Below are 26,312 nucleotides of genomic sequence, written 5' to 3'. Positions count from 1 at the left end.
GAACCATTTTTTGCGCATACTTTTAAAATTCAAAATTTACAAGAATACTTAAATTTCAGCAATAAAATTAAAACTTTATTATTCTCATTTTTGGTTATTGCACATTAAACAATAGTGATGATATCACTAAACTGATAATTATTATTGCACTTTAAATCTGGTTGTGTTTTTTAAATAAAATTAATTAATTATTTAATATCATGTAAGAAGGTATCCCGTTCAGCCAATTAAAGCTGCTGAGCATTGTTAAAATCGTATTCACTTCTAGTATTTCCAGCTGCACTTCTGTCAATGTCTTCGTAGCTTTCATTGTGACCTGGAAACATGTTGCCAATCAAACCTGCAATTCAATTATGTCACTGTTTTAAAAACAAAGAAAATAAGTTTTCAAATTTCTATATCTTATACCTGGATTGCCCAGTCGTTCTCTCAACATATGCATTATGTAGACTGTTGTGAATGGCCTCACAATCAAAAGCAATATTCCCATGGCCGCTGAGAATCTTGCTGCACCATCTGCAAAGAATATTAAAAAGCAATTAGTCACAGCACAAAAATAGCTCAATCACATAGTAACAATAATTCAATAATTGTGTGGGTGTGACTTGCATATTGCAATTTGATGTATTATTTCAATGTCTTATACTAACTATGAGAATCAGGAAACCAGAGAGCCAGCACGAACACATCTAGTATAATGGAGATTACATTTATACTAAATGCCTAAAATAAACTGAAATTAGGTATATTTTGATCAAGGTTTAAAGGGTCAAATACCAGTTGCACAGGATCCTCAGATTCTTTGTTCTGCAGACTCCACAATATGAGAATTAATAGGAGGAAGTTGTAGAACAGATAGGCGGTTGGGGCCCAGCTTCCAATGGTGCTGAAAATTGTGAATATGAAGTGAATGCAAAATATAGCCTGAAAAAGAGGATTAACATTAGATGTTTCATAATGATTTTCCAATCCTCACCTTCAACGGAAGATCTTTTATTCTCGACACGTCCGGCATATTTACAATATTCTTTGTATCTAATTACACTTTAACACGTTTCCGTATCGCCTATTTCGTGAATCTATAAAAGAATACGTCAAAAGAACAAAAACAAAGATAATTTGTGTCTTTGGTTGCATTTTGTTTATATTTCACCACTGAAATTTACCTAGATTATGGAAATTAAAGTACATGCATATAACAAATCCATATGGACAAATAGTAATTTGTCATTAAATAAAGGAATTAACAACAACGTTATAATTAAACAACGCTTTTAAATGCATTTTATTAGGATTAAAATATTGGATTGTGTAACATTGGTTGCACACATCTAATTGGATATGTGAAGGATTGCTAATGTTTGCTTTAGTAAGAATTTACTTAAAGTTACAATTTAGAAAAATACTTTATTTTAATCACAATTTTGTTTTTTTAATGATGCAAATATATGAGTAAAAGTGTATCAATAATAATGGTGCATTTTACAGGTAATTGGGTGATTATGTTATCTCATGATTATAGTTAATAATAATTACATAACGAAAATGGCAGCTGAGAATTCCATAGTGGTTGTTGGTAGTTGCATGATAGATTTTGTCAGGTAGAAGATACTTAATTATGTAATTAATGCATTAAAGAGTTTCCTTTCTTTACTTGGTAGTTATGCACCCCGATTGCCACAAGAAGGTGAAACTATCCATGGCACTAAATTTGTTACAAATTTTGGTGGCAAAGGGGCCAACCAATGTGTAGCTGCTGCTAAATTAGGTGGCAACACAACTTTGATTGCCAGAGTAGGTGATGATATTTGGGCCGATAAGTACATAGACAATCTGAAAGCATGCAAAGTAAACACAAAGTATATGGAGAAAACAGAGGGATATGCCAGTGGAGTTGCACAGATTACAGTATCAGCTGATGGGGCAAATCAGATTGTTATTGTTGCTGGTGCAAACTCTAAACTTTGTCCAGATGATGTTAGGAGATCTGAGCAGGCCATCAAGAATGCAGCTGTTCTGGTTTGTCAATTGGAGACTTGTGCAGAAGTTGCCATTGAGTCAATGCAATTGTGCGGTGGTGTAAGTTGCTGATGGTAATATAAAAACTATATATTAAAATTGGCATTTTATAATGCAGGTTACAATATTGAATGGAGCACCTGCAGTTAGCCAATATGATATGAGATTGTTGACAACCCCAAAGATTTTCTGTGTTAATGAAAGTGAGGCTTCAATATTCAGTGGTGTTGAAGTGAAGAACATCAAGTATAAATATTTCCAAATTATTTTGTACCTTTGTAATCAATGTTCATTTTAGTGATGGTAAAGAAGCTATTGAAGCTTTGCTGCTGAAGGGCTGTAACAGCGTTATATTAACGTTGGGTTCCGAAGGAGCTCTGTACTCTTGCAAAGCCGATCCCAATAATTTTGTTTACGTTAAATGCCCGAAAGTGAAATGCGTTGACAGCACCGGAGCTGGTGATTCTTTTATTGGTGCTCTGGCTTATTTACTTGCCAATAAGAAGGATTTGAGTATGGAAAAGTGCTTGGAGCAAGCGTGCACAGTCGCATCGGACAGTGTTACCAAGCCTGGTACACAGATCAGTTTTCCTGGTCCCGAGATTTTGTTGAAACTTTAATGTGAATTTACACTTAGATAATCAATAAAATAATCATAGAAACATAATTTATTTTCATAAATGAATATTATTTGTTAAGACCTACACAATATAGGGACATATAAGAACCAGATAAATATATTTCTTTTTTATTCTTTTAATTAAAATATTAAATAACAGTTTTGGTATTGTTGCGCAAAGATAGATATATGCCTAAGAAACCTAACTAGGTATCTGAAAAGTAAAAATTAACTATTTCTCAAGAGAAAACAAAGGGAGTTCTATTTTCCAGAAGTACACCGAGTTACATGCCGCCTATCAATTTGAAGGGACGACAGGTGGATTGGGCGAAAGAGTTAAGATTCCTGGGAGTATAGCTTGATAGCAAACTTTCATGGAATACACAACTAGCCGAAACCCTTAAATCCACGGAAAAAGGAATCAACTTGCTTAGAGCGATTTCGAGCATAGATTGGGAATCAGACCCGGCAACTATTTTAATATTTTACAAATCGTTTATTCGTCCCAGATTGGAGTACGCTTATTTTGTCTTATCGTTTTATCGCAAAGATTGCGATCTTGGCTGCTCAATTGTTCCGTATGAATCTTTTGGAATCATATATTTTTTGAATGCCCAAATAATAGTATGCATACAAACTTTAATAGAAGTATTGCTAAGAATGGACGAAGGCAATATTTACAGATTAATTTTAAAGTTTATCAAAAAATTAGGTTGTGTTTGAATATGTTATGTAATTTATTTATTTGAATTTTTATATATTTAACAATTTTTATCGGTTTGTTGGATATTTTGTATATCTTAACTTTTTGTGACTTATATCTACTTATTGCTACTGGTACATTTATAACAATTCATATAATATTTTATTTACTTATCAGTGACCTTACACATTGTGTTAAGAATCGCTGGGTAGCAGTTCGTGAAGAGTTCCTATATGTTTTTTTTTTATTGAGTTACATATATGTGCTTTTAATGTTTAATCTTGTGGTGCTCACTCCAGCCCGCAGCTGGTATTCCGGGAAGGTCCGATAAGGGCTCTACCTGGTTAGGGTATATAAGCGGCGACAAATCTGTACCCTCTCTCTTTGCTTTTTACTCTCTTCTCTTATTTCCTGTCTTTGCTTCCGCATCTGTTGTGTCTTAATAACATGTAAGTTTCTCAGTATTATCCCGTGTGTATTCTCTGTGTTGGCCCTTGGGCCTCGGACTCATTATACTGTAAGAAACCTTTGTAACATTTATATCTTATGTAACTCTATATTGTAACTAATCATGTCAAATAAACATATACTACGAGCATCTCCTAAATCTTATTCAGTATTTAATACGGCACATGCACCCCGTTGTGCATACTTCCACTCCATTTCAGAGTGGAAGAAACAGAACAGAACAGTTTTGGTATATAAGAAAAAGTATAACGATTTAAAACTGAATAAATACAAATGTTTATTATTATATATAAAATACGTTGAGGTTAACAATTAAATAAATGATCATAAATAATGTTAATATTTTCTGTTATCGAATCGCAGAGCTTTTGCGCATCTGCACGATTTGGAATGATGGCTTTGTCCACTCTCATACCGATGCTTATGCGATTCGCGTATCCGTAAGTGCATATTCCAATACCTGAAACTTTACTATAGAATTGTGTCATTGATAAACTTTGGTGTTCCTACCGTTACAGAACAAGTTGGGGACCCAGTAGTGATACGCGTCGAGCTTCATTCCATTAATTATCGACACTTCTTCCGGCACTCCTGGAAAATTGCTGAACAAAATCGAATGGAAACATTTTGTAATTACTTTCATCTGCACGCTATTCGGAAACAGCGATAAAAAACCTTCAAATGTCCAATCCATGCTCTACAGAGATTTCAATGAAAATTAGTAATTGTTGCAACGTAATTCATACTTTAATATCCATCATCTTCGGTATCTTCTCTAAGTCATCTTTAATTCCATCCATCCTGTCGATGATATTCCCAGTGTAGTCGATAGGAATCTTCAATTCGCACGCGCTGAAGTTGTTCGTGAAATTGCTGTACTTGCACTTGTTAATACGCAACAATAGGATCATGTTTACAGTTATATCGGTGGGTTTCTGGATGTTTAGCTACTCAAAGATTTTTTTTTTGTTATGGAAATTAGATATAGAAAAATTGTAATTATTACCCTTTCGAAATAATCTTGTAAAGATTTGGATAGTGCGGTAAATAAGATTATCGAGGTGCTGGTACCGTCACCTAAATCTTTTTTGATCGTCTGGATTTTTTCTAACACTTCCGTCGTCGGGTCTGACCATAAAATGCAATGACTTTTATCGCTGAGCTTTTGCGAGAAAATATCGGTTGTTGGCTTCAATATCTTCATGGAGTAAAAATCCGAAAGCTTGATGCAATTCCAGAATATCTTAAGATAATTGGTTACGGTAATACTAGAATGTTTCTTCTCTGCTTTAGCTACGAAATTACATTGACAATTATTTGATAAAACTATCTTTAAGTTACTTACTTGCAGGTTTTATGGGCACACCGTTCATGTTTTTGATTATACTGTACCCGTCTCCTAAGGTGTGATTGATTTTAATGTAAATTGGATAACTCCAGGTGCCCCGACGGTTCTGAATCCGCTCTTTGCCGATGTTCCATTCCATCATGGCTTCACCATTCAGCGGCATCTGTTTGGCGTCCATAATCTCGAGATATTCCATAAAATCTTTAACGATCTGAGTTTCTAAGAAATACGAGAATCCGCAGAAGGTCCTGACGACGCTACGGACCTTCAAGTCTTTGCAGTAATTATTGAAGATATAATCCGAGCTGATCTTAAAAAACTCATCGCCGCTACCTTCGAAATCGACTAAAAGAACTGTTAGAATCGACGATTTATTGGAATCTGGCTGCAGTGCGAAAATTATGTCGGTGCCGTTCACGAAACCCACAAACTTTCTTCCGTGTCTAATGTATAGTAAAAAACCAACAAATAATTTGTACGATTTCATTATTGTCAGCGCCAATAACCAAACTGGTAACAAAAGAACTATAACAGCTATAATAGCAATCAATTTGTAAAATTTGCTTTTCCAAAATTGATTCGTTACATACTGAAAGAATGAAATTTGAAAATGATAATTAACATTTCTATTGGATCAAATACCTTCAATATTGCGTAGAACAGGAATGGTTCGAAGATTCGATACAAGAGTTGAGCTGAAACTTGTGCGTGTAGTAAACTTTATTGAATAAATAAATATGAAACTGCTTACTTTTAAACGACATGTTTCGTACTAATAAAATGAATTTCACTTAACTCTTTCTTATATAACAGATCCAAATAAAAAAAATATTATCGAAATTATCGAAATTACATAAAAATATGAATTAATTATTCGAAGTGGGAAGGAAGGAAAAAAAAAATTATTCGAATTATTGGGAATTTTGTGATCACAAATAACACTAGGATGACCACTAACGACAGGAATTGTTTTCCAATTTACACATGATGAAGTGAGTTTATATTTGCAAACTCTGTAAAAACTTCAAATGAATAAAATAAATTTAAACTGGTTCTGGCGGGGACTTAGTGGATGTCTCTTTATACTTTCAATATTTGTTTATATATAAAAGCGTTCACAGCAAACATAAATTATATTTGCAAGATATAGTCTGCTTTTTTAACATAGATGACAATGAAAATCGAAGATGGTTAATACATTCAAAAATACACATAAAATGATGTAACAGTCGCGAAATCCGGAAATTCTCTTCTCATCGTCATTTCTTATGCAAAACGTTGCTTAATTAATTGGAACATAAAATGCAGTCAAAACAAACGTTAAGGTGTCAAGGTGGTTTGACCAAACATATAATATAAACATATTTTTTTCTTGAATTGAATCTCTAAGAAATACGAGAATCCCGAAAAGATCCGTATGACACTACGAGTCACGAAACCAACGTGTGAGTACAATGTACTGTACAATGTGAGTATTGGTAGCGCAGTCAACCAAATTGGTAACAAAAGAACTATAATAGCAATGAATTTGTAGAACCTGCTTTTCCAAAATTGACTAGTTACATACTGAAAACTTAAATTCAGGGATAATCAACATTTGTATTGGATCAAAATACCTTCAACAGTGCGTAGAATAGGAATGGATCGATACAAGAGTTGAGCTGAAACTTCTGCGTGTAAAATCTATTGAATCAATATAATACTTCTTACTTTTAAAAGACATTTTTTGTCCTAATAAAAAATATGTCCATTGCACTCGTTTTTATATAATATATGCTAATTTGTATAAGTGTTCGATTCAATTATGGAAATTACTAATTAATATGTTATGGAATTACGTTTGAAATGATATATTATTGGGGTCTATATCGCAAGCCCGAAAACCAAAAGCCCGTCTATTGAAATCCCGACAATCAAAATGCCGATTATTTCGAAATCCCATAAAAATGTTATTGTAGAAATTTATAATAATAAAAGACACTGCAGGGATTTTGATTGTCGGGATTATGGTAGTCGGGATTTTGCCATAGTCGGGATTCCGATATAGTCGGGATTTCGAACGTCGGGATTTCGATACTCTCGGGATTTCGAACATCGGGATTTCGTTTGTCGGGCTTGCGATTGCCACCGATATTAATGATGTTTTTTTTTTCATAAATTTATTACCTTAACAATTATAATTTATTCTGAAGGGTGCAGCCTGAAAGACTGAGGGTTTTTGAAAAAGTCATTTTCAATCTTTATTATATATATTTTTTTTGAAAATAAACAAACAAATCTATGTAAATAAATAAAGAAACTAATATATTCTTAATAACAAAAATACTGGACAACCTTGGTGGTTTTCTATTTTATTAATGAATAAACAAAATGAATTATTTATGTTTAACAAAAATAAAATATAAATATGCAATAGAAAAGATAATTGAATTTTAATATATCAATTTTTTTTTCCTGGAAGTGTACACTTTATTATATGAATATTACGTTTTGATCAATAATCAAATATTAAGTAAATCAAAAATTTGTAATTATAAAACTTTATTAGTAGCAATTAATAAATTTCATATTTATAATGGAAATATGTCAAGAATTGATGCATTGTTTGTAAATATTCATGATATTGTTAATTGTTGCATTGCATAGATTTGAAAGTTCGTCAACATCAGAAATGAAAGCTTCGTCCACGCTCAAGCCCATGTTAAAACGATTTCGGTAGGAGTAGAAGCATATGTTGAAGCCTGAAATTATATATAAATAACAGAAATGTACCATCACTATGCATTATTTTGTACCGGCATTGCCCGGATTCGGAATCCAATAGTGAAACGCCTCAAGTTTTGTGGATTCCAATATCTTGATCTCCTCTTTGAGTCCGGGCATATTGCTCATCGAAACCGTATGAATGCCCTTCACGTATATACTTTTGGTTAGCGCGTTCGGAAGCAACGGAAATAACGTTTTGTTGTACCAATCTCCGATCTTAAATCAATGCAAGAAGAAAAAGAAAAACATAAATTATATAAGGAAATATTTAAATAATAACACTTACTTTCATGTCCAAGGTGCTAGGAAACTTAATAAAGAAGTCTCTCATGATCTTCAATCTGTCTAACATATTTCCATCAAAATCTATGGGAATTTTGATTTCGCAAGGGCTGAATGCGTTTGTGTAATTGGTGTAGCTGCATTTAGCAAAGTTAGTCAACTGAGTTAACGTCATTCCTAATTCGCGAGGCTTTTGCATTTTCCTCTGTTAAATTAATTTGTTTCAATTACGTCTTTGTTTGTAATTAAAAGAAGCGTAGTTTTACCGAATCGAGGTAGTCTTCCAAAGCTTTCGATAGGGCCGTGCATATGATTGCCGTTGTCGTGGTTCCATCATTTAAACGATTTCTGATCTCTTTCATTTTATCGAGAGTGTCGGATGTTTTATCTGCCCATACGGTATAATTCTTCTCTCCGACGAGCTTTTGCGTGAAGGTATTTTCCGTTGGATAAAGAGCCTCTAAATTGTTCATCACCGGAGACTTCATGCATGTCCAGAAGCTCTCCAAATAGAGACGCATCGGATTAACGTTTATAAGTTTTGTTACTGAAATCATCAAATGTCTTTAACTAGTTGCAACTTTGTTAAATCAGTTACTTTTTTTTGGTTTGTGCGATACTAATTGAAGACCTCGAAGCATGGATATGCCATCACCCATAGAATGATGGATCTTTGCGTAAATGGGATAACACCAGATGCCTGTTTTACTCTCAACTTTATCATTTCCAACGCCGAATTGAATCAAGCCTGTGTCGTTAACGGGAAATTTCATTTTGTCTAATTCTTTCATGTGATCCTGGAAATTGCCATTTTTCGAATCCATCTTTTTTATCAACTCATCCTTATCCAAGGGATGTTCGATGAAGTAAGAGTAACCTAAGAACGTACAACGAACGCAACGAATCTTCACGTCTTCATTGTAAAAATCGCATATCTTTTGTGAGGCAATCTTGAAAAACTCTTCACTGGTCCCTTGGAAATCGAATAGATATACTACATTGATGGTAGCTTTTTTAGTGATTGACTCCAATGAGAATATAGTATCACAGCCGTGCATGAAACAGACAAACTTATTTCCGTGTCTTATGCGCAGCAGAAGACCAACGAATAATTTGTAAATTTTTAATACCACCATACACGTGTAGAAGAATGGTAAAAACAATACCATCCCAACAAACATCGCGACGAATTGATTGAATCTACCATATTTCTTAGTGAGAAGCTAAAAACATAAAAAGGAAGCAAAGATTTTAGGCGTATTTTATTCGCTACCTTAATTAAACCGTACAATATGAACGGCTCGAAAATGCGGTACAAAAGCTGAGCTGAAAATTGAATTGAATTACTATGAAAAACAATAATTTTTCGACTTACTTTTGACGGTCATCTCTTGCAAATGAATAGCAATTCGCGAATCCTTCATTTATTATTCCGTGCACAATAATTACGAACACGTTTGTAATTATAGAATTTTTCTGGAATTCTTGCATTACTACACAATTATAATTATTACGGACTTTGCTCGAATATAAAACATAGCATACAGGATAATGGGAATACAATTTTGATCGTTTTGTCGTTTCTTGTCTATTCATTATAATTGCTCCAATTACATTACAAATGTGTTATTGTATAATTAGACGCTGCTTTTAAGTATAGTCGTTCCATCTTGTTTATATTCTCGACGATTTCCAGCATCAAGGTCTTGGCGTCGTCGTAATCAGGAATGACACCGCTGTCCACTTTGAGATTGACGTAGAAACGATTGCAATAGCTGTAAGTAGCTATAGAAATAGCTGGAAAACGTAGAGAAAAATGTGTGATAATCTTATGAATGCTTTAGTTTATTTTTAGGTTTACCAAGATCGTGGAGGTTCGGTGGCCACAGCAGATAATCCTCCAATTTATGTCCATCTATGAGACACGTTTCCTTTAAACCAGGCAAATTGCTCAGAATTAGCGGATTGAAGAACATCGGCACCAAACATTTAGTAATTGGAACTGGAAACAGTGATAGAACCACTTTGGTAAACCACTCGTAGACCTGAAACAGCTTACATTTTACCAGAACATTCGATATGACTTTGTGTATACTTCACATTTTCGTCCATCGATGATTTCATCTCATTCTGCTCTTCGTTGATAATCTTCAATCTCTCATCCCAACCGCCTTCAACGCAAATCGGTAATTTCATGGTGCTCAGACCTACTTTATTGGTAAACTCATCCGGGTTACCATAATTAAATTTACTTTCGGGGTAGTAAGTGAAAGTGGTCATCAATCGTTCCAAATCCGTCATCTTGTTCTGTAAAAGACAAAACGTAAACAATACCATCAATCACATGAAAACGAGTAAGCAAACCTTTCTGATGTAATCTTGCATTGCTTTCCCTAAAGCGGCCATCAGCACAGCGATGAACGTTACACCTTTAAAGTTCTTAATCATTTTGATCTTTTCCATAATCCGAGGCTCCACCTCGCTGAACGACAACATATATTTTTTACCGGTATGCTTCTTCAGGAAGTCGCTCCTCTGTTTCTGAACAACCCTCGAATCGTAAACTTCTGATGTAACGCTAAAATTCTTGACTATTTTTTTAAACTTTGACCTCCAACTATCCACGGAAACCGTGCTGTTAGGATTCCCTACTAAATGAGCTATGATAAAATTCATGATAGAAACGCCATCGCCCAGACAGTGATGGTATCTCATAAGAATGGGATAACACCTGTACCCTTTGCTGCTGAGCACCGTTTTTTTGCCCACGTAGAACTGCAGGAGTCCGCGGTTCTCGAAAGGCATTGGTTCATTCTCGAAGCGGTCCATGAACCTGATAAAATCGCAGTTATCTTCGGGAAGCTTCATGTCTTTGATAAAATCCTCTTGTCGTATTTCCGTTTCCATCAGACATACGAAACCCAAGAGGTTTTGCCTTAAGCAACGCGTTTTCGGTACACTCGAAATGATGTAGAAGAGAAATTGCGAGATTCTATTGAAGAACGCTTCGCCGTTTTCTTGCGAATTAATGAGCAAAACGCTTGTTATCGTTGAAATGTCCGTTGATGTTTCAATTGCAAAAGGCAAGTCTCTTCCGTGAATAATTCTGATAAATTTCTTTCCATAGATGAGACGAAGGATTAAACGGATTGACTCTTTGTACACCTTGAATACTATTAGCAAAATCCACCAAAACGGAAGAATCAGCATTGTTAAGATCATGGAAATGATGTTGATTAGCCATCGTCTCTCATATTTCTTCATAATAAACTGAAATAATGTCAATTTTTAATAGATTAATTAAGTTAATAATATTGTATTACCTTTAACAAAGCGTAGAATAGTCGAGGCTCTACTAATCTATGTTGAAGCTGAGCTGTAAACGCATGATTTGTATAATGGATATAAAAGAAAATGTAATAAACAGAACTTACTGGTAAAAGACATTTTGATAACTAACTTCGATTTTCGTTGTGAGATTCTTTTAATCATATAAAAAACTAAAAAAAAATAAGATATTATTACTTGTTTATTGCCTATATACTTTAACGGGTTTGTACTTATAAAACTAGTAGAATACTAGTAATCTTTTTTTATATTTATTAATATGATTCTCAATGGTTCTTTTTTCTAAAACGGTAATTTTAATGGTGAATTTAATTTGGAAAACCTCATATAAACGAAGTTTATCACCATTCTTTAAATACAGTAATAAACCAACAAAAGTACTGCAAAGCCTTCAGATTGTTAGTGTTAGTAATCAAAATGTAACGAGAAGTGTCGCAATAAAATGTCCTAAAAATAAACTGAAAACTATTGGAATTTTAGTTCTGTTTTGATGTTAAGAAAGAAAAAATAATCTTTGTAAATATAATTTAATATAAATTACTAATTAATAAGTTCTTTACATAATTAACAAAAATAATGATATATATTTTTTTTTTAATATTTTTAGATAAAATTCGAAATACTCACAATAATCTTACAAAACCATATACTAGATCAGTGTATGCCAAACTTTTCTTTAGCTCATGACACGCTGAGTGAGGAGAATTTATTTCTAGGAATACCTGGAATCAATTGCGCCAAGTAATGCATTTCATCAGTGAATTTAAATATTAAAATTTAATTATTCCAATTTATTTACTTTTATCATAAATGCGCAATTATTATTATTATAAACATTATTATTACAATAATTAATTTTTTATTCATAGTCATTGAATTATTTATATTCATTTAAACATTCGTCATACAACTTGTAAATGTTTTCCATCATTGAATCGCATAATCTGTGGGCATCGACTGATTCAGGTATAACGCCTTTGTCCACTTTCAAATACGTTCCAATACCGACATGCTTAAAATTAAGAAATTTACTTATGATTCCTAGAATTTCTTCACCAGCTTCGCAAACATTTGTCACCCAATAGTGGTAATCCTGTAAATTCATGCAGTCAAAGTCCAATTCTTCTTCGCTGACCGGCATGTTGCTTAAAACCATGGAATTGTAAATTTTCATAAAAAAGATTTTCACCAGCGAATTGGGAAATATCAAATATAGAACTTTATAACACCATTCGTGAACGTGACAAGGTTAGAGTGTATAATATACTAATACAACAATACCTCGCATAGTGCGAGATATAATCTTATTATCCGCACTATGCGAGGTATTGCAGTACTTTGTGATTCATTATCGTCGGTGATCGATGATTTTCGATATCAGAGCACTTCAGTCTATCCAATAGGTTTCCACTGAAGTTTACAGGTAATTTCATAACGTTCGTGTCAAAACTGTTCGTGTATTCGCTGAATTTGCTTTTGCTTATTTGCGACAAAATCGTGTACGATAAATTTAAAAAGTCTGGTTTTCTCAATGATTTCTAGTTGTGTTAAATTTATTACGTATTTTTAATCCTTTATTTTAATTAACTCTCCAAATCGTAATATTCTTCAAACGCTTTTGACAAGGCTGTGCTCATAATTATCATGGTTGTTGTACCATCATTCAAGAAATTTCGAATCTGTTTAATTTTATCCAATACATCAGGTTTTGGCTCAATCCCAAGAACGTAATGTTTCTGGCCTTTGTGTTCGGTCGTGAACACATCGTCAGGATTAGTGAAAAAACTGGAATTATCAAATTGCGATGATTTTATGCATCTCCAAAATTCTGAAACTCTTGCAATAGTTGATATTTTTTGTATACGCAGTTTTTTTGTATCTGTAAAGTGAAACGATTTTTGTTTCAATAATTTCGAGGAAGTTCACATTTGCAAAGTTATTAATAATCAAATATAAGACTTTTATTGCGCAATTAAAGAGATATACAGAAACAAACTTTTTTCGCGAATAAAACTCATAGAAAATATTTTTAAATGAACTGGAACAAATTAATATTTTATAGATTTGTGAATAATTAATTAATGTTCTGTATAAAAGTACTGTATTAATTATATTTCCATATTCTAAAAGATTCATTCTTTAGTTGCGTGTGAAGTTACTTTGAAGAATAATTAATTTTCTTTCAGATTACTGAATATATTGTCGTGTCCCAGGGTTAAGAAATCCTTGGACACCGTGGATTATCTCGTAGTTATGTCGTTGCGGAGTTTTAGATGGGTTTATGAATATTAAATGCAATATACTTAATTAACTTTATTGTATACATTGGAGTTTTATTGAGAAGTCAACTAAACAATAGTTGATCTCAGGTATTATTAACTAAGAGTTACATTCTCCTCTTAAGTTAGTGTTTATGAAGTAAGTCCAAGGAAGAGCAACTTCTCAGTTCGACCGCTTAGCTTAGACTTTCTCTCGGTTCGACCCCTTAGCTAAGACTAAATTATATAATACAAAAATGTGTTCATTTTAAAAAGGGGCTGCGTGGGAGGTAAGGGTTTGACCTTGTGGAAAACACAACCGTTTCTTTATCTAAGTTTTATAATCCTGGCCAAATATTTAGGGGCTGCAGAAGGCTGTTAAGTGGTGATGCATTAGACGCAACTATACGATTGAATGTGTAACCGTCGTTCGGAATATTCCACAAGTTATTCTAAATAATCACGTACAAGTATCCGTTTGTATATTTGATGGATACATTAAATATGATTTGTAATAATTAAGAGGAAAGTCATGGCCCTAACAAATATACATATCAGTTATACAATATATGACAATAAATTGGTCGGCCACGACAATATTTTTATTTATTAGTTAATTTATTAGTTTACATTAATTCTAGTTCAAATTACTTGCATATATAAATATTTTGTTACAATTGTAAATGAATTATTTATATTCCTTTAAGCATTCATCATACAACTTGTAAATGTTTTCCATCATTGAATTGCATAATCTGTGAGCATCGACTGATTCAGGTATAACGCCTTTGTCCACTTTGAAAGACACATTCAAGCGACGCGCATAAGAATACGTTGCAATGCCAATACCTGAAAAATGTTTAAAATAAAGAAATTAACTTATGATTCCTAGAATTTCTTCACCAGCTTCGCAAACATTCGTCACCCAATAGTGGTAATCCTCTAAACTCATGTAGTCAAAGTCCAATTCTTCTTCGCTGCCCGGCAAGTTGCTTAAAAGCACGGAATTGTACATTCTCATAATGAAGATTTTCACCAGAGAATTGGGAAATATCGAATAGAGAACTTTAGAACACCATTCGTTAAACTGTAAACGTGACATGGTTATAGCGTATAATATTAATACAGCAATACCTCGCATAGTGCGACTTCGATCTGTTTCTTTATGCGGTTTTGATGTACTCGATTAGTCCGGTTTCAAATTGTGCGAAATATTAACGGAACCGAATACCCGCACTATGAGAGATATTGAAAGAAATTTAAACGTACTTTGTGATTCATTAACGTCGGTTGTCGATGATTTTCGATAATAGTGCACTTCAATCTATCCAATAAGTTTCCACTGAAGTTTACAGGTAATTTCATGTCGCTCGTACCGAAACTGTTCGTGTATTCGCTGAATTTGCTGTTGCTTATTTGCGGCAAAATCGTGTACGTTAGGTTTAAGAAGTCTGGTTTTCTCAATGATTTCTAGTTTTGTTAAATTTATTACGTATTTTTTATTCCTTACTTCTTTTTAAATAACTTACCGAAACGTAATATTCTTCAAACGCTTTTGACAAAGCTGTGTTCATAATTGCCATGGTTGTTGTTCCACCGGGTAGGAGTTTTTGAATCTGTTTCATTTTATCCAAAACGTCAGGTTTATCCTCAGTCCAAAGGACGTAATGTTTCTGGCCATTGTGTTTGGTCGTGAACACATTGTCAGGATTAGTAAGAAATCTGCAATTATCAAATTGCGATGACTTTATGCATCTCCAAAATTCTGAAACTCTTCCAACAGTTGATTTTTGTTGCATACTCATGTTTTTTATATCTGTAACGTGAAACGATTTTTGTTTCATTGATTTCGAGATGAAATTATATAATTACAATTAAATTTATTCGTCGACAGATTGTTTAAATGTCTTAGTAATGATAAACCGTCTCCTAGCGAGTGGTGCATTTTGATTAAAATGGGATAACACCATTTTCCTTGAGTGTTCTTCACACGTTCTTTGCCAATGTGGTAAAGCAGCATGGATTCATCATCGTAGGGTAATGGTAAGTGTTCCAAAAATTCCATGTAATCCATGATATCATCTACCTTAATTGGAATCTCTTTGATTACGTCTTCCTTAGCGGAACTGTTCTTCATGTAATAGTAATATCCGAGAAATTTCTTCCTGAGACAATTGAATTTTGGTTCTTTGAATTGATTGAACAAGAACTCTGAAGTGATCTTGTAGAATTCATCTCCTGATCCTTCGAAATTTAATAAGAATATAATATTGGTGCTACCTTGGTCTGTTTTTGGAAACAACGAGAATAATCTGTCAATACCGTGCATGAATGTGATAAATTTATCGCCATGCTTGAAATACAGCAACAAACCAAGGGAATTTCTGTATAATCTTAAAATTGTTATTGTAAGTAACCAAATGGGGACAAGAAGTGCAACAATGATAATCAATAAGAGTTTTATCGGCAATTTTGGATTGGAATTCCCTAAAAGGAACTGAAAATACGAATATTTTAGTTATATAAGATTATAACAATAATGCAAAAATGTTACCTTTAGCATGGTGTAAAATAGGAATGGTTCAAAGAATCGAAAAAGTAATTGGGCTTGAAATAAATCAATTACTATTTGAAAGACAAATACTAGTTTAACTTACTTTTGAACGACATGGTTGAATCTAGACTGTTAAAATATGTTCATCAGCTTTATATAATATAATATGTTTGTAATCTTAAAATTTATGTTGTAATTATTTATGACAAGTAAATATGTTCTAATATTATAAACGTTATTCTTGATTTTTTTCCTTGTATTCAAAAAAAATATTCTAGGTAATTAATTCATGAATATACTTTGTTCAAGGAACTTTACATTTACATAATTATTAAAAATCAAATATAAGACTTTAATGATGTTTTTTTTTTCGTTGAAATTTATTAAAAGCTGCAATTAGCGTTATGTAATACTAATATTATTTATTTATTAGTATGATTACAGGCTAGCGTTAATTCATTAGTTTATATTTAATTCTTAAAAAAAAATACAATTATTTTAGTTATAAAAGATTATATCAAGAATGCAAAATGTTACCTTTAGCATGGAGTAAAATAGGAATGGTTCAAAGAATCGAAAAATCAATTGGGCTTGAAAAATATCAATTACTATATGAAGTATAAATTGTAGCTTAACTTGCTTTTGAACGACATGGTTGAATCAAGACTGTGAGAAAATATTTATCAGCTTTATATAATTTACAATGTATCAGAACAGAAATAGTAATTAATTTACCATTATTATGTATTTTTTGTGCAATTTCACATTTGAATACTTATTATAAATAAAATATGAGACCTTTGTTGCGCAATTAAAAAATGTATATATTTTGGTCATTCTCTAAAAATAAAAACAAAATGTTTTTTGGGAAGTAGCGCAATGAAACTCATAGAATTTATTTTTAAATGAATTGGAACAAATTAATATTTTACACACCTGTAAATAATTAATAAATGTTAATTATATTTATAAAAGTATTTTATATATTTTCTAAAAAATTCATTCTTTAGTTACATTTGAAGTATAATGAATTTCGTTTTGATATCGAACTTTTAATGATGTTCTTTTCTTTCGTTAAAATTTACTGCAAGTAAAGGAAATTGTATAAAGCATTATGCAATACTAATAATATTTATATTTAATTCTAGTTCAAAATACTTGCATACATAAATATTTTGTTACAATTGTAAATAGGCGATGAATTATTTATATTCGTTAAAGCATTCATCATACAACTTGTAAATATTTTCCATCATTGAATTGCATAATCTATGAGCATCAACTGATTCAGGTATAACGCCTTTGTCCACTTTGAAAGACACATTGAAGCGACGCGCATAAGAATACGTTGCAATGCCAATACCTGAAACATGCTTAAAATTAAGAAATTTACTTATGATTCCTAGAATTTCTTCACCAGCTTCGCAAACATTCGTCAACCAATAGTGGTAATCCTCTAAATTCATGCAGTCAAAGTCCAATTCTTCTTCGCTGCCCGGCAAGTTGCTTAAAAGCACGGAATTGAACATTCTCATAATGAATATTTTCACCAGCGAATTGGGAAATATCGAATAGAAAACTTTAGAACACCATTCGCTAAACTGTAAACGTAACATGGTTATAGCGTATAATACTAATACCTCGCATAGTGCGGCTTCGATCAGTTTCTTTTCTATAGAGTCATGTTCCCTTGTTTACTCTTTCATTTTATGCGGTTTTAATGTACTCGATTAGTTCGGTTTCAAATAGTGCGAGATATTAACGAAACCGATTACCCGAACTGTGCAAGGCATTGCAGTACTTTTAAACGTACTTTGTGATCCATTATCGTCGGTGGTCGATGATTTTCGATATTAGAATACTTCAATCTATCCAATAGGTTTCCACTGAAGTTTACAGGTAATTTCATGTCGCTCGTACCGAAACTGTTCGTGTATTCGCTGAATTTGCTTTTGCTTATTTGCGACAAAGTCGTGTACGTTAGGTTTAAGAAGTCTGGTTTTCTCAATGATTTCTAGTTTTGTTAAATTTATTACGTATTTTTTATTCCTTACTTTTTTTTTAATAACTTACCGAAACGTAATATTCTTCAAACGCTTTTGACAAGGCTGTGTTCATAATTGCCATGGTTGTTGTTCCACCGGGTAGGAGTTTTCGAATCTGTTTCATTTTATCCAAAACGTCAGGTTTAGGCTCAGTCCAAAGGACGTAATGTTTCTGGCCATTGTGTTTGGTTATGAATACATCGTCAGGTTTAGTAAGAAATCTGCATTTATCAAATTGCGATGATTTTACGCATCTCCAAAATTCTGAAACTCTTCCAATAGTTGATGTTTGTTGTATACGCATTTTTTTGGTATCTGTAAAGTGAAAAATTTTTGTTTCATTGATTTCGAGATGAAATTATATAATTACAATTAAATTTATTCGTCGACAGATTGTTTAAATGTCTTAGTAATGATAAACCGTCTCCTAGCGAGTGGTGCATTTTTATTAAAATAGGATAACACCATTTTCCTTGAGTGTTCTTCACACGTTCTTTACCGATATAGTAAAGCAGCATGGCTTCACCATCGTACGGGAATGGTAAATGTTCCAAAAATTCCATGTAATCATTGATATCATCTACCTTAATTGGAATCTCTTTGATAACGTCCTCCTTGGCGCAACTGATCTTCATGTAATAATAATATCCAAGAAATTTCTTTCTGAGGCAATTGAATTTCAGTTCTTTGAAGTCATTGAACAAGAACTCTGAAGTGATCTTGTAGAATTCATCTCCTGATCCTTCGAAATTTAATAAGAATATCATATTGATGCTGCCTTGATCTGTTTTTGGAAACAACGAACAGAATCTATCAAAACCGTGCATAAAACTGATAAATTTATCTCCATGCTTGAAATACAGCAACAAACCAAGGCAATTTCTGTATAGTCTTAAAATCGTTATTGTAAGTATCCAAATGGGGACAAAAAGTACAACAATGATACTCAATAGGAGTTTTATAGTCAATTTCGGATTTGAATTCCCTAAAAGGAACTAAAAAATTACAATTATTTTAGTTATAAAAAATTATATCAAGAATGCAAAATGTTACCTTTAGCATGGTGTAAAATAGGAATGGTTCAAAGAATCGAAAAATCAATTGGGCTTGAAATATATCAATTACTATTTGAAGTATAAATTGTAGCTTAACTTACTTTTGAACGACATGGTTGAATCTAGACTGTTCATATATGTTTATCAGCTTTATATATATCTTGTAATTTTATATTATGTGCTATAATTAGTTTTGTTAATAAGACAAATAAATATGTTTTTATGTTATTAATCTTATTATGTTTTTAATTATTCCAATATATAAATATAAATGATCATTAATATATATTGTTCATGCAATAACATATTTGCATATTTATTATAAATTAAATGTGAGACTTTTATTGCTCAATTTATTCAAATATATACTTTGTTGATTTGTTACAAATATTTAATAAAAACCGAAGATCTTTGGCCAAGCAGTGTTTCTATGAAAATAGCATAATTTGTTGTTAAATGTATTGGAAAAAAAAAATTTACACATTTATTAACAATTAAATTTGGAAAACAACTTTAATAATTAAAAATTTGCATAAAGTGCATATGAAATGAAATGCTAAAATTCATGTTTTTTTTTTCTAAATACTTTATTTAAGTATATGTTTGTTACTGTGCTTATATTACATTTTAATTAGTTTGTAAAGATGTGAATAATGTGTTGCATATATAGAAACAAATAGGAAAATTTGAGTTTTTGTTTTGTTTTGAATTTGGAAAATACCATGAAGTTAACAACGCATGGATTTTTGTTTTTATAATGGTGGGGCATGTGCTTCGAAGATGTCCTCTTTTTTGATGTGTGTTGTGACATAAGTCAAAATTCGCCGTGGTTTTAATTTGAAAAAGAATTCGCGATTTTTTTTAACCAACAAACGCGCACGCTTCTCACGCGAGGAAGAATGTTTAATGGTGTTTGGGACCTGTAGTTTCCTCCAATACAGTTGTTACTAAAGTGCAATCCCTTTAAGATGGTTGACACTGAAAAAAAAGCTGAAAACATAACCGAAGAGATATACAAGATCACAGACAATGATCTTCAGTTGAGCTTCACCGAGGATAGACATGAAGAGACCATTGAGGGGATTGAATCCATCACACAGACATGGAGGATGAAGGAGCGGGTTAGTGATTTGTATATTGAGATATGAAAATGATCATTAGTTTAAATCATCTTAATATTTCAGATGAAGACTGTCAGTGTGGCTTTGGTATTGTGCTTGAATGTAGGTGTCGATCCTCCGGATGTTGTCAAAACACAGCCATGTGCAAGGTTGGAATGCTGGATCGGTATATATGATTAATTCTCAAATTGTGTGAATCAATATGGGAATTAACATTATTTTTTGTAGATCCATTATCACTATCACCAGCTAAAGCTTTAGAAGCTATAGGTGGTAGTTTGCAAAAACAATATGAGCGATGGCAGCCAAGAGCCAGGTATAAATTATCCCTTGACCCTACAGCTGAGGAAGTCAAGAAACTTTGCACTTCACTTAGAAGGAATGCCAAGGAGGAGAGAGTGCTATTTCATTATAATGGACATGGTGTCCCAAAACCTACTTCTAATGGAGAAATTTGGGTATTCAATAGGGTATTCAACACATATTTTTTACTGTTCAATTTACTAATTATCTTATTAACATAATATTTTAGTCGTTCACGCAATATATACCTTTGTCAGTTTATGACTTACAAACCTGGATGGGTGCGCCATCGATTTACGTATACGACTGCTCAAATGCTGGTATAATAGTCGATTCTTTTAAGCAATTCGCCTTGCAGCACGAGAATGAGTACACAGTAATATTTTCATTCAGAAACTTTGATTCGTTCAATCATTAATCAATCTGTTATAATTGTAGCAAAGCGGAGAAAACGGTACACCTCCACCAACCTTTCAGAACTGTATTCAATTGGCTGCTTGCGAAGCTAGTCAGGTGCTACCTATGAATCCAGATTTACCGGCAGATTTGTTCACAGCTTGTCTGACGACACCCATTAAAGTAGCTTTAAGATGGTTTATTCTGCAAACCACATCGAAGTTGATACCTAAAGTAAAAATGGAACATATAGAACGGTAATTTTATATTCCTAAAACTTGTACTTTTATAATTGTAATCGGTCACAAATGATTAACGTAACATATTTTTTATAGGATTCCTGGTTCAATTACAGATCGCCGAACGATGTTGGGTGAATTGAATTGGATCTTCACAGCGATTACCGATACAATTGCTTGGAACACACTCTCGAGGGATGTGTTTCAAAAGTTGTTCCGGCAAGATTTACTAGTTGCTAGTCTATTTAGGAACTTCCTTTTGGCGCAAAGAATAATGCGATCCTCGGATTGCACTCCGGTGTCTTCACCAGCTTTGCCCGAAACCCATCAGCATCCGATGTGGCAGGCCTGGGATCTTACTCTGGACTTGAGCTTGGGCCAATTGCCTGGCATCTTGGAGCGGGACGTGCCGTACGTGCATCTGCCCTTCTTCGAGGAACAACTAACAGCGTTTCAGGTTTGGCTAAAGTTCGGTTCAGAGAAGAGGAAACCACCGGAGCAGCTGCCGATAGTTCTTCAGGTGTTACTCAGTCAAGTGCATAGAATGAGGGCTTTGGAATTACTGGGGAAATTTTTGGATTTGGGACCGTGGGCGGTCAATCTAGCTTTGTCCGTGGGAATCTTCCCGTACGTACTCAAGCTTCTGCAAAGTTGCGCGAAGGAGTTACGACCGCTGCTGGTATTCATTTGGGCAAAAATTCTTGCCGTTGATAATGTACGTATAAATCCAAATCGAAATTTACAATATGTAATCGGGCTTTATGTTATTGCTTTATAGACTTGTCAAGCGGATCTAGTCAGGGACACGGGTCACAAATATTTCCTATCCATCCTCCAGGATACGACAATTGCATCAGAGCACAGAACGCAGGCGGCTTTTGTTCTGGCCTGCATCGTCAATGAGTATCGTGATGGTCAGGAGGCTGCAGTTCAGGGTTCTTTAGTTTCTATATGTTTGGAGTTATTGTCGGATCCCTGCGCTGAATTAAGGCAATGGGTCGCAATATGTTTGGGTCGACTATGGGACCACTACGAAACAGCTAGATGGACCGGCGTTCGGGATACCGCTAACGAAAAGCTTTATCCACTCCTTCAGGATCCCTGTCCGGAAGTGAGAGCTGCCGCTGTTTACGCGCTAGGCACATTTATCAATTCGGATGTTAAACGCACAGAGCATGCGAACAAAATTGATCATTCCGTGGTCATGACACTGCTCAATACCGTAGTCAACGATATGAGTCCCATTGTCAGGATGGAACTGGTTGCAGCTATTCAATGGGTTGTGCTTTCCTTTGAGCACGCCTTCATCAACGAGGCAATACAAGAATCTACTAGGGATCGTCTGCGCTTACCGCCTTCGATGAGCCATGGTTCAGGTATGGATCATGTCGACTCTTCGGAGCGTCTGAAGCGCGTTGCTTCAAGCACGTCCATCAGCACCGCAGTTGGGCTTGGCACTTCCACTTCAATGCCTTACGGCTCTGTTTACATAAAAGTTTGGACAGTGCTGAATATTTTAACCAATGATCCGCATCCGGACGTTGCTAAAATCTCGAACACCGTAATAAATTACATCAAAAATCAAATCATGGTACGTCCATAATTCATATATACATTACTTTTTAATTTCTGGATTAATTATATTATTTTTATGTATAGGATCAAAAACGGGATTGCGGTGATATTAAGTTGAGCTCAAGTATCAGCTTACCTCCAAGTCCGAACAAGACGTCTTTCATGGCCGAAAGTCCACCTCACATGGCTTCTTCCACTGATTTACAGCGATTGGCCACAAGGTAATTATTATATAATGCAGTTAGCAACAGGTTGACCAACTGCATTCTTGATGACTTAAGTTAATCGTATTATTAATTTGTATCTAGTATTCATCTTTAATGATCCATAAATGAGAATTTAATTGATTAATAACATTATTTTGTGATGTATTATTTTGTATGGTAATACATGATTTCCAGAAGTGCTACTAAATTGAGAACGAAACATGTACCTCACACCATCAACGAGGAAGACACGTGGGGATTGCATCCTAAGAAGCCGCTGGTCACCACTCAATTCGTAGCGTGGTCATGTAAAAAGTTCGCACAACCGATGATGAAGAAGGTGATCGTAGACAAGGATTCTAAGGAATTCCTAGAAAGGGAATGGCGCTTCATGAGGTGCTTATAGTATATTATAATTATCGATTTTGGTAAATAATGTTTCACTTTTGTTTTAAGAAATACTGTGATAAGAAATGAAGGCCGGGCTGAGGAAATTAGAGCACAGAGGTGTCGCCTCGAATCGCAGGTCTTCAATTCGCGGATACAAAATGTTCCGAGTATTGTACAGTTCCATCCCTATGATCAGCAAATCGCAGTCGCAGCTAAAGATTCATTCGGGTAGGTTTAAGATAAATCGCTTTTGAAATTTCATTAATTTTTATTAATAATTAGTATATGGGATTGGGGAACTGGAGCTAAATTCGCTCAAGCTTCATGTAAACCAGGGAAGAGCGTTTCCTGGAAAATCACCGCGCTTGAATGGATCAACTCCTATGATATTGGTATGGTTATGGTAGGCTCGGATGACGGATCAGCGAAACTGTGGAGAGTCGGGCAGTTCCAGGAACCAAACCTGGTCACGGCCTGGCAGGCTCACAACGGACTCTTCATTTCAAACAGACTGAGTAATAGCGGTACGTATACTTCAGGGATGGCAAATTGGGTGCATTCCTGTTTATTTAGGATTATGAGTTTACAGTGATTTTAATTGATTTATTATAGTTTCTAGTGGATTGCTTTTGTCTTGGGAGCAATACACGCGCACTGTGATATCGGCAGGAGATACGCGCGTATTACGATTGTGGGACGTGAACAAGGAATTGATGTCCTTCGACATACCGACCGGAGCGGATTGCTCGGTGACCTGTCTGGATTCCACCTATTCGAGTGTATCGCACGAGAGGCAAGCCTACGTGCCCAAGTGTACCGTCGAGTGCGATGACGGCCTCTTCATGGGTTGTGCAGCGGAGAGTTTCGAGGAGGGACCTGATGACGGGAAAGCGGGGCTTATTGTAGCCGGATGTGCGGACGGTAGCGTGCGCGTTTACGACAGGCGCTGTCCGCCGAACGAGGCTCGGATCAAATCATGGATGGAACACGCGTCTAATGTTATTAGCGTACAATTACGAGGCGAGAAAATAATTAGCGGAAGGTAATTATTATTGATTTCTTCAGTTTGTTACGATGTGGTTTAACTTATTCATATTTATTTTACAGTGCGAGTGGCGACGTTAAAATCTATGATATCAGGAAAAGTGATTCGTTGCTTTCCACACAGGTCGTTGCCAGTCAAACCATGACCGGTTTAGCAATCCACCGTAATTCCAACATTTATGCTTGGTAAGTACTTGGTCATACTTTACCCTAATTATATAATTCCTAATATAAGAACATCCTTGGTATGTACGATGAGAAATTATATAGATATATAGGATTGCTTCATATTCTTAACTATGATTGTATTGTTTCAGTTCATCGAATCAAATTGTGGCTGTTCATAATTTATCCGGTCTTTGTATGAACGTTATTCGGTTCTACGAAGGCTTCATGACCTACCGGATCGGACCCGTCAGCTGCTTAGGTTTCCATCCGTACAAGATGGCTTTGGCGACAGGAACTATGGACGGATCATTGAGCGTATATTGTTTGGACAATCGTAGATGACACGCGTCTTTCTCTATTGGGGATATGGTTTGGATCGTGAAGACCGTACCCAACTTAGTTAAAGAGAATTGATACATAGCACCGATAAAAAAAAATTATTGATTATATACAGATTTACTGGCTGCCTCTGTTCGGAATCGTCAACTGCATTAATTCGTCCTTTCGCGAGAAGGACAAGGAGAAGAGTGTTCACTTTCAAAATTTCGAGCGTAAATTCACACGGCTTTAGCGAACAAATTTTATTTACAATTATTTTGGTATGTTTGATAATATTTAACGCGCTTCGACGGATTCCGCAGATGGAGCGGCTCGCAAACGTTACATAAAATACAGCACTGTATATAGTTTTTTTTTATTCCTTAGATGAACCGGGAACAGACTCAAAATAAGAATTACATATATATGTAGCACATATATACACAGATTTTATTTACGTAACAGATCTATTTTTTATCAAGATGTAATTTTTAAAGTGTTTTTAATTCCCTAACGCGCATTTCCAATTTTCGACCGAAAACTTGTTTTTTCTTTCTTCTCTCTCTCTTCTTTGTTTTGAGTCTGTCTGAATGTGCATATACTTATACATAATATTTCTGATTTTTGTTTCCGATAGGTTTTAACTTTAGTTTTTAGGCGCTGTACAAATAAGACTATGAAACGTGCATTTTGTTTATCTAATTAAAACGTTTTGTTTTCGAGCTTATTTCGTTTCTTTCAAACTCGTTACTTTTCTCTTCTTTGTAATTTTATTTCTTTGCAATTTCAATTTTTTATTTGGAAATTGTACGTTATTTTCTATCAAGTGTGCAATTTTATTCGAGTTCCGAAGAGGGCGAATCAATCGATCTAATAATGACTATGGTGGACCATCCGGTTGACTTTTTTTTCTTCCCAAATGCATAATCCACGTTATTGATTGCCTGTGGTTAACATTTGGAATTAGTTACATAAATCGAGTTTTACTTACATTAATGTTTACATTATTTTTTTTAAAAACCTAATTGCAATTTGTTATTATGTGTATATATAAATATTTTTTAATTTACGAATTATTGTACTTTCC

At 34.1% G+C, this 26,312-nt stretch overlaps 6 protein-coding genes across 11 annotated transcripts; 2 read left to right on the top strand and 4 right to left on the bottom strand.

Moving 5' to 3' along the window:
• Positions 1-53: 53 nt before the first annotated feature.
• Positions 54-1,139, bottom strand: LOC108567008 (type-1 angiotensin II receptor-associated protein). 3 transcript variants are annotated; one of them, XM_017927184.1, is made up of 5 exons: positions 977-1,139; positions 778-924; positions 651-723; positions 409-516; positions 54-340 (listed from the first exon to the last, which is right to left on the bottom strand). In XM_017927184.1, the coding sequence occupies exons 1-5, from the start codon at positions 1,013-1,015 to the stop codon at positions 228-230; spliced, it is 480 nt and encodes a 159-aa protein (XP_017782673.1). In that variant the 5' UTR covers positions 1,016-1,139; the 3' UTR covers positions 54-227. The 3 variants fall into 3 exon arrangements, with proteins under 3 accessions (XP_017782673.1, XP_017782674.1, XP_017782675.1); XM_017927185.1 differs by having other exon boundaries at positions 54-316; XM_017927186.1 differs by having other exon boundaries at positions 274-359.
• Positions 1,140-1,488: 349 nt separating this feature from the next.
• Positions 1,489-2,686, top strand: LOC108567005 (ribokinase-like). The gene is made up of 4 exons (XM_017927180.1): positions 1,489-1,601; positions 1,662-2,079; positions 2,138-2,265; positions 2,318-2,686. The coding sequence occupies exons 1-4, from the start codon at positions 1,513-1,515 to the stop codon at positions 2,637-2,639; spliced, it is 957 nt and encodes a 318-aa protein (XP_017782669.1). The 5' UTR covers positions 1,489-1,512; the 3' UTR covers positions 2,640-2,686.
• Positions 2,687-7,742: 5,056 nt separating this feature from the next.
• Positions 7,743-9,598, bottom strand: LOC108567004. The gene is made up of 7 exons (XM_017927179.1): positions 9,581-9,598; positions 9,479-9,531; positions 8,804-9,428; positions 8,472-8,752; positions 8,210-8,410; positions 7,953-8,139; positions 7,743-7,898 (listed from the first exon to the last, which is right to left on the bottom strand). Exons 1-7 carry the CDS (start codon positions 9,591-9,593, stop codon positions 7,744-7,746), a joined length of 1,515 nt encoding a protein of 504 aa, XP_017782668.1. The 5' UTR covers positions 9,594-9,598; the 3' UTR covers position 7,743.
• A 40-nt stretch (positions 9,599-9,638) lies between these two features.
• Positions 9,639-12,220, bottom strand: LOC108567011. The gene is made up of 8 exons (XM_017927191.1): positions 12,181-12,220; positions 11,640-11,705; positions 11,529-11,581; positions 10,570-11,475; positions 10,306-10,512; positions 10,067-10,250; positions 9,751-10,002; positions 9,639-9,698 (listed from the first exon to the last, which is right to left on the bottom strand). Exons 2-7 carry the CDS (start codon positions 11,695-11,697, stop codon positions 9,821-9,823), a joined length of 1,590 nt encoding a protein of 529 aa, XP_017782680.1. The 5' UTR covers positions 11,698-11,705; positions 12,181-12,220; the 3' UTR covers positions 9,639-9,698; positions 9,751-9,820.
• A 2,227-nt stretch (positions 12,221-14,447) lies between these two features.
• LOC108567013 lies at positions 14,448-19,546 on the bottom strand. 3 transcript variants are annotated; one of them, XM_017927193.1, is made up of 8 exons: positions 16,903-16,949; positions 16,469-16,494; positions 16,366-16,418; positions 15,684-16,308; positions 15,341-15,627; positions 15,081-15,281; positions 14,715-14,898; positions 14,448-14,660 (listed from the first exon to the last, which is right to left on the bottom strand). In XM_017927193.1, exons 2-8 carry the CDS (start codon positions 16,479-16,481, stop codon positions 14,500-14,502), a joined length of 1,524 nt encoding a protein of 507 aa, XP_017782682.1. In that variant the 5' UTR covers positions 16,482-16,494; positions 16,903-16,949; the 3' UTR covers positions 14,448-14,499. The 3 variants fall into 3 exon arrangements, with proteins under 3 accessions (XP_017782682.1, XP_017782681.1, XP_017782683.1); XM_017927192.1 differs by having other exon boundaries at positions 16,469-16,542; positions 16,903-16,932; XM_017927194.1 differs by lacking the exons at positions 16,366-16,418; positions 16,469-16,494; positions 16,903-16,949 and adding an exon at positions 19,464-19,546.
• A 689-nt stretch (positions 19,547-20,235) lies between these two features.
• LOC108567042 (regulatory-associated protein of mTOR) lies at positions 20,236-26,267 on the top strand. 2 transcript variants are annotated; one of them, XM_017927234.1, is made up of 14 exons: positions 20,236-20,586; positions 20,650-20,752; positions 20,815-21,056; positions 21,119-21,265; positions 21,328-21,542; positions 21,621-22,239; positions 22,303-23,115; positions 23,184-23,320; positions 23,504-23,701; positions 23,762-23,923; positions 23,978-24,219; positions 24,308-24,737; positions 24,803-24,925; positions 25,057-26,267. In XM_017927234.1, exons 1-14 carry the CDS (start codon positions 20,434-20,436, stop codon positions 25,247-25,249), a joined length of 3,777 nt encoding a protein of 1,258 aa, XP_017782723.1. In that variant the 5' UTR covers positions 20,236-20,433; the 3' UTR covers positions 25,250-26,267. The 2 variants fall into 2 exon arrangements, with proteins under 2 accessions (XP_017782723.1, XP_017782721.1); XM_017927232.1 differs by having other exon boundaries at positions 23,501-23,701.
• Positions 26,268-26,312: the final 45 nt, after the last annotated feature.

Source organism: Nicrophorus vespilloides, unplaced genomic scaffold, assembly GCF_001412225.1.
Source record: "Nicrophorus vespilloides isolate i.1.1-1 unplaced genomic scaffold, Nicve_v1.0, whole genome shotgun sequence".
Taxonomy (NCBI): Eukaryota; Metazoa; Arthropoda; class Insecta; order Coleoptera; family Silphidae; genus Nicrophorus; species Nicrophorus vespilloides.
The sequence above is the reverse complement of the archived record's forward strand: the minus strand, read 5'-3'. Positions and strand labels throughout refer to the sequence as shown.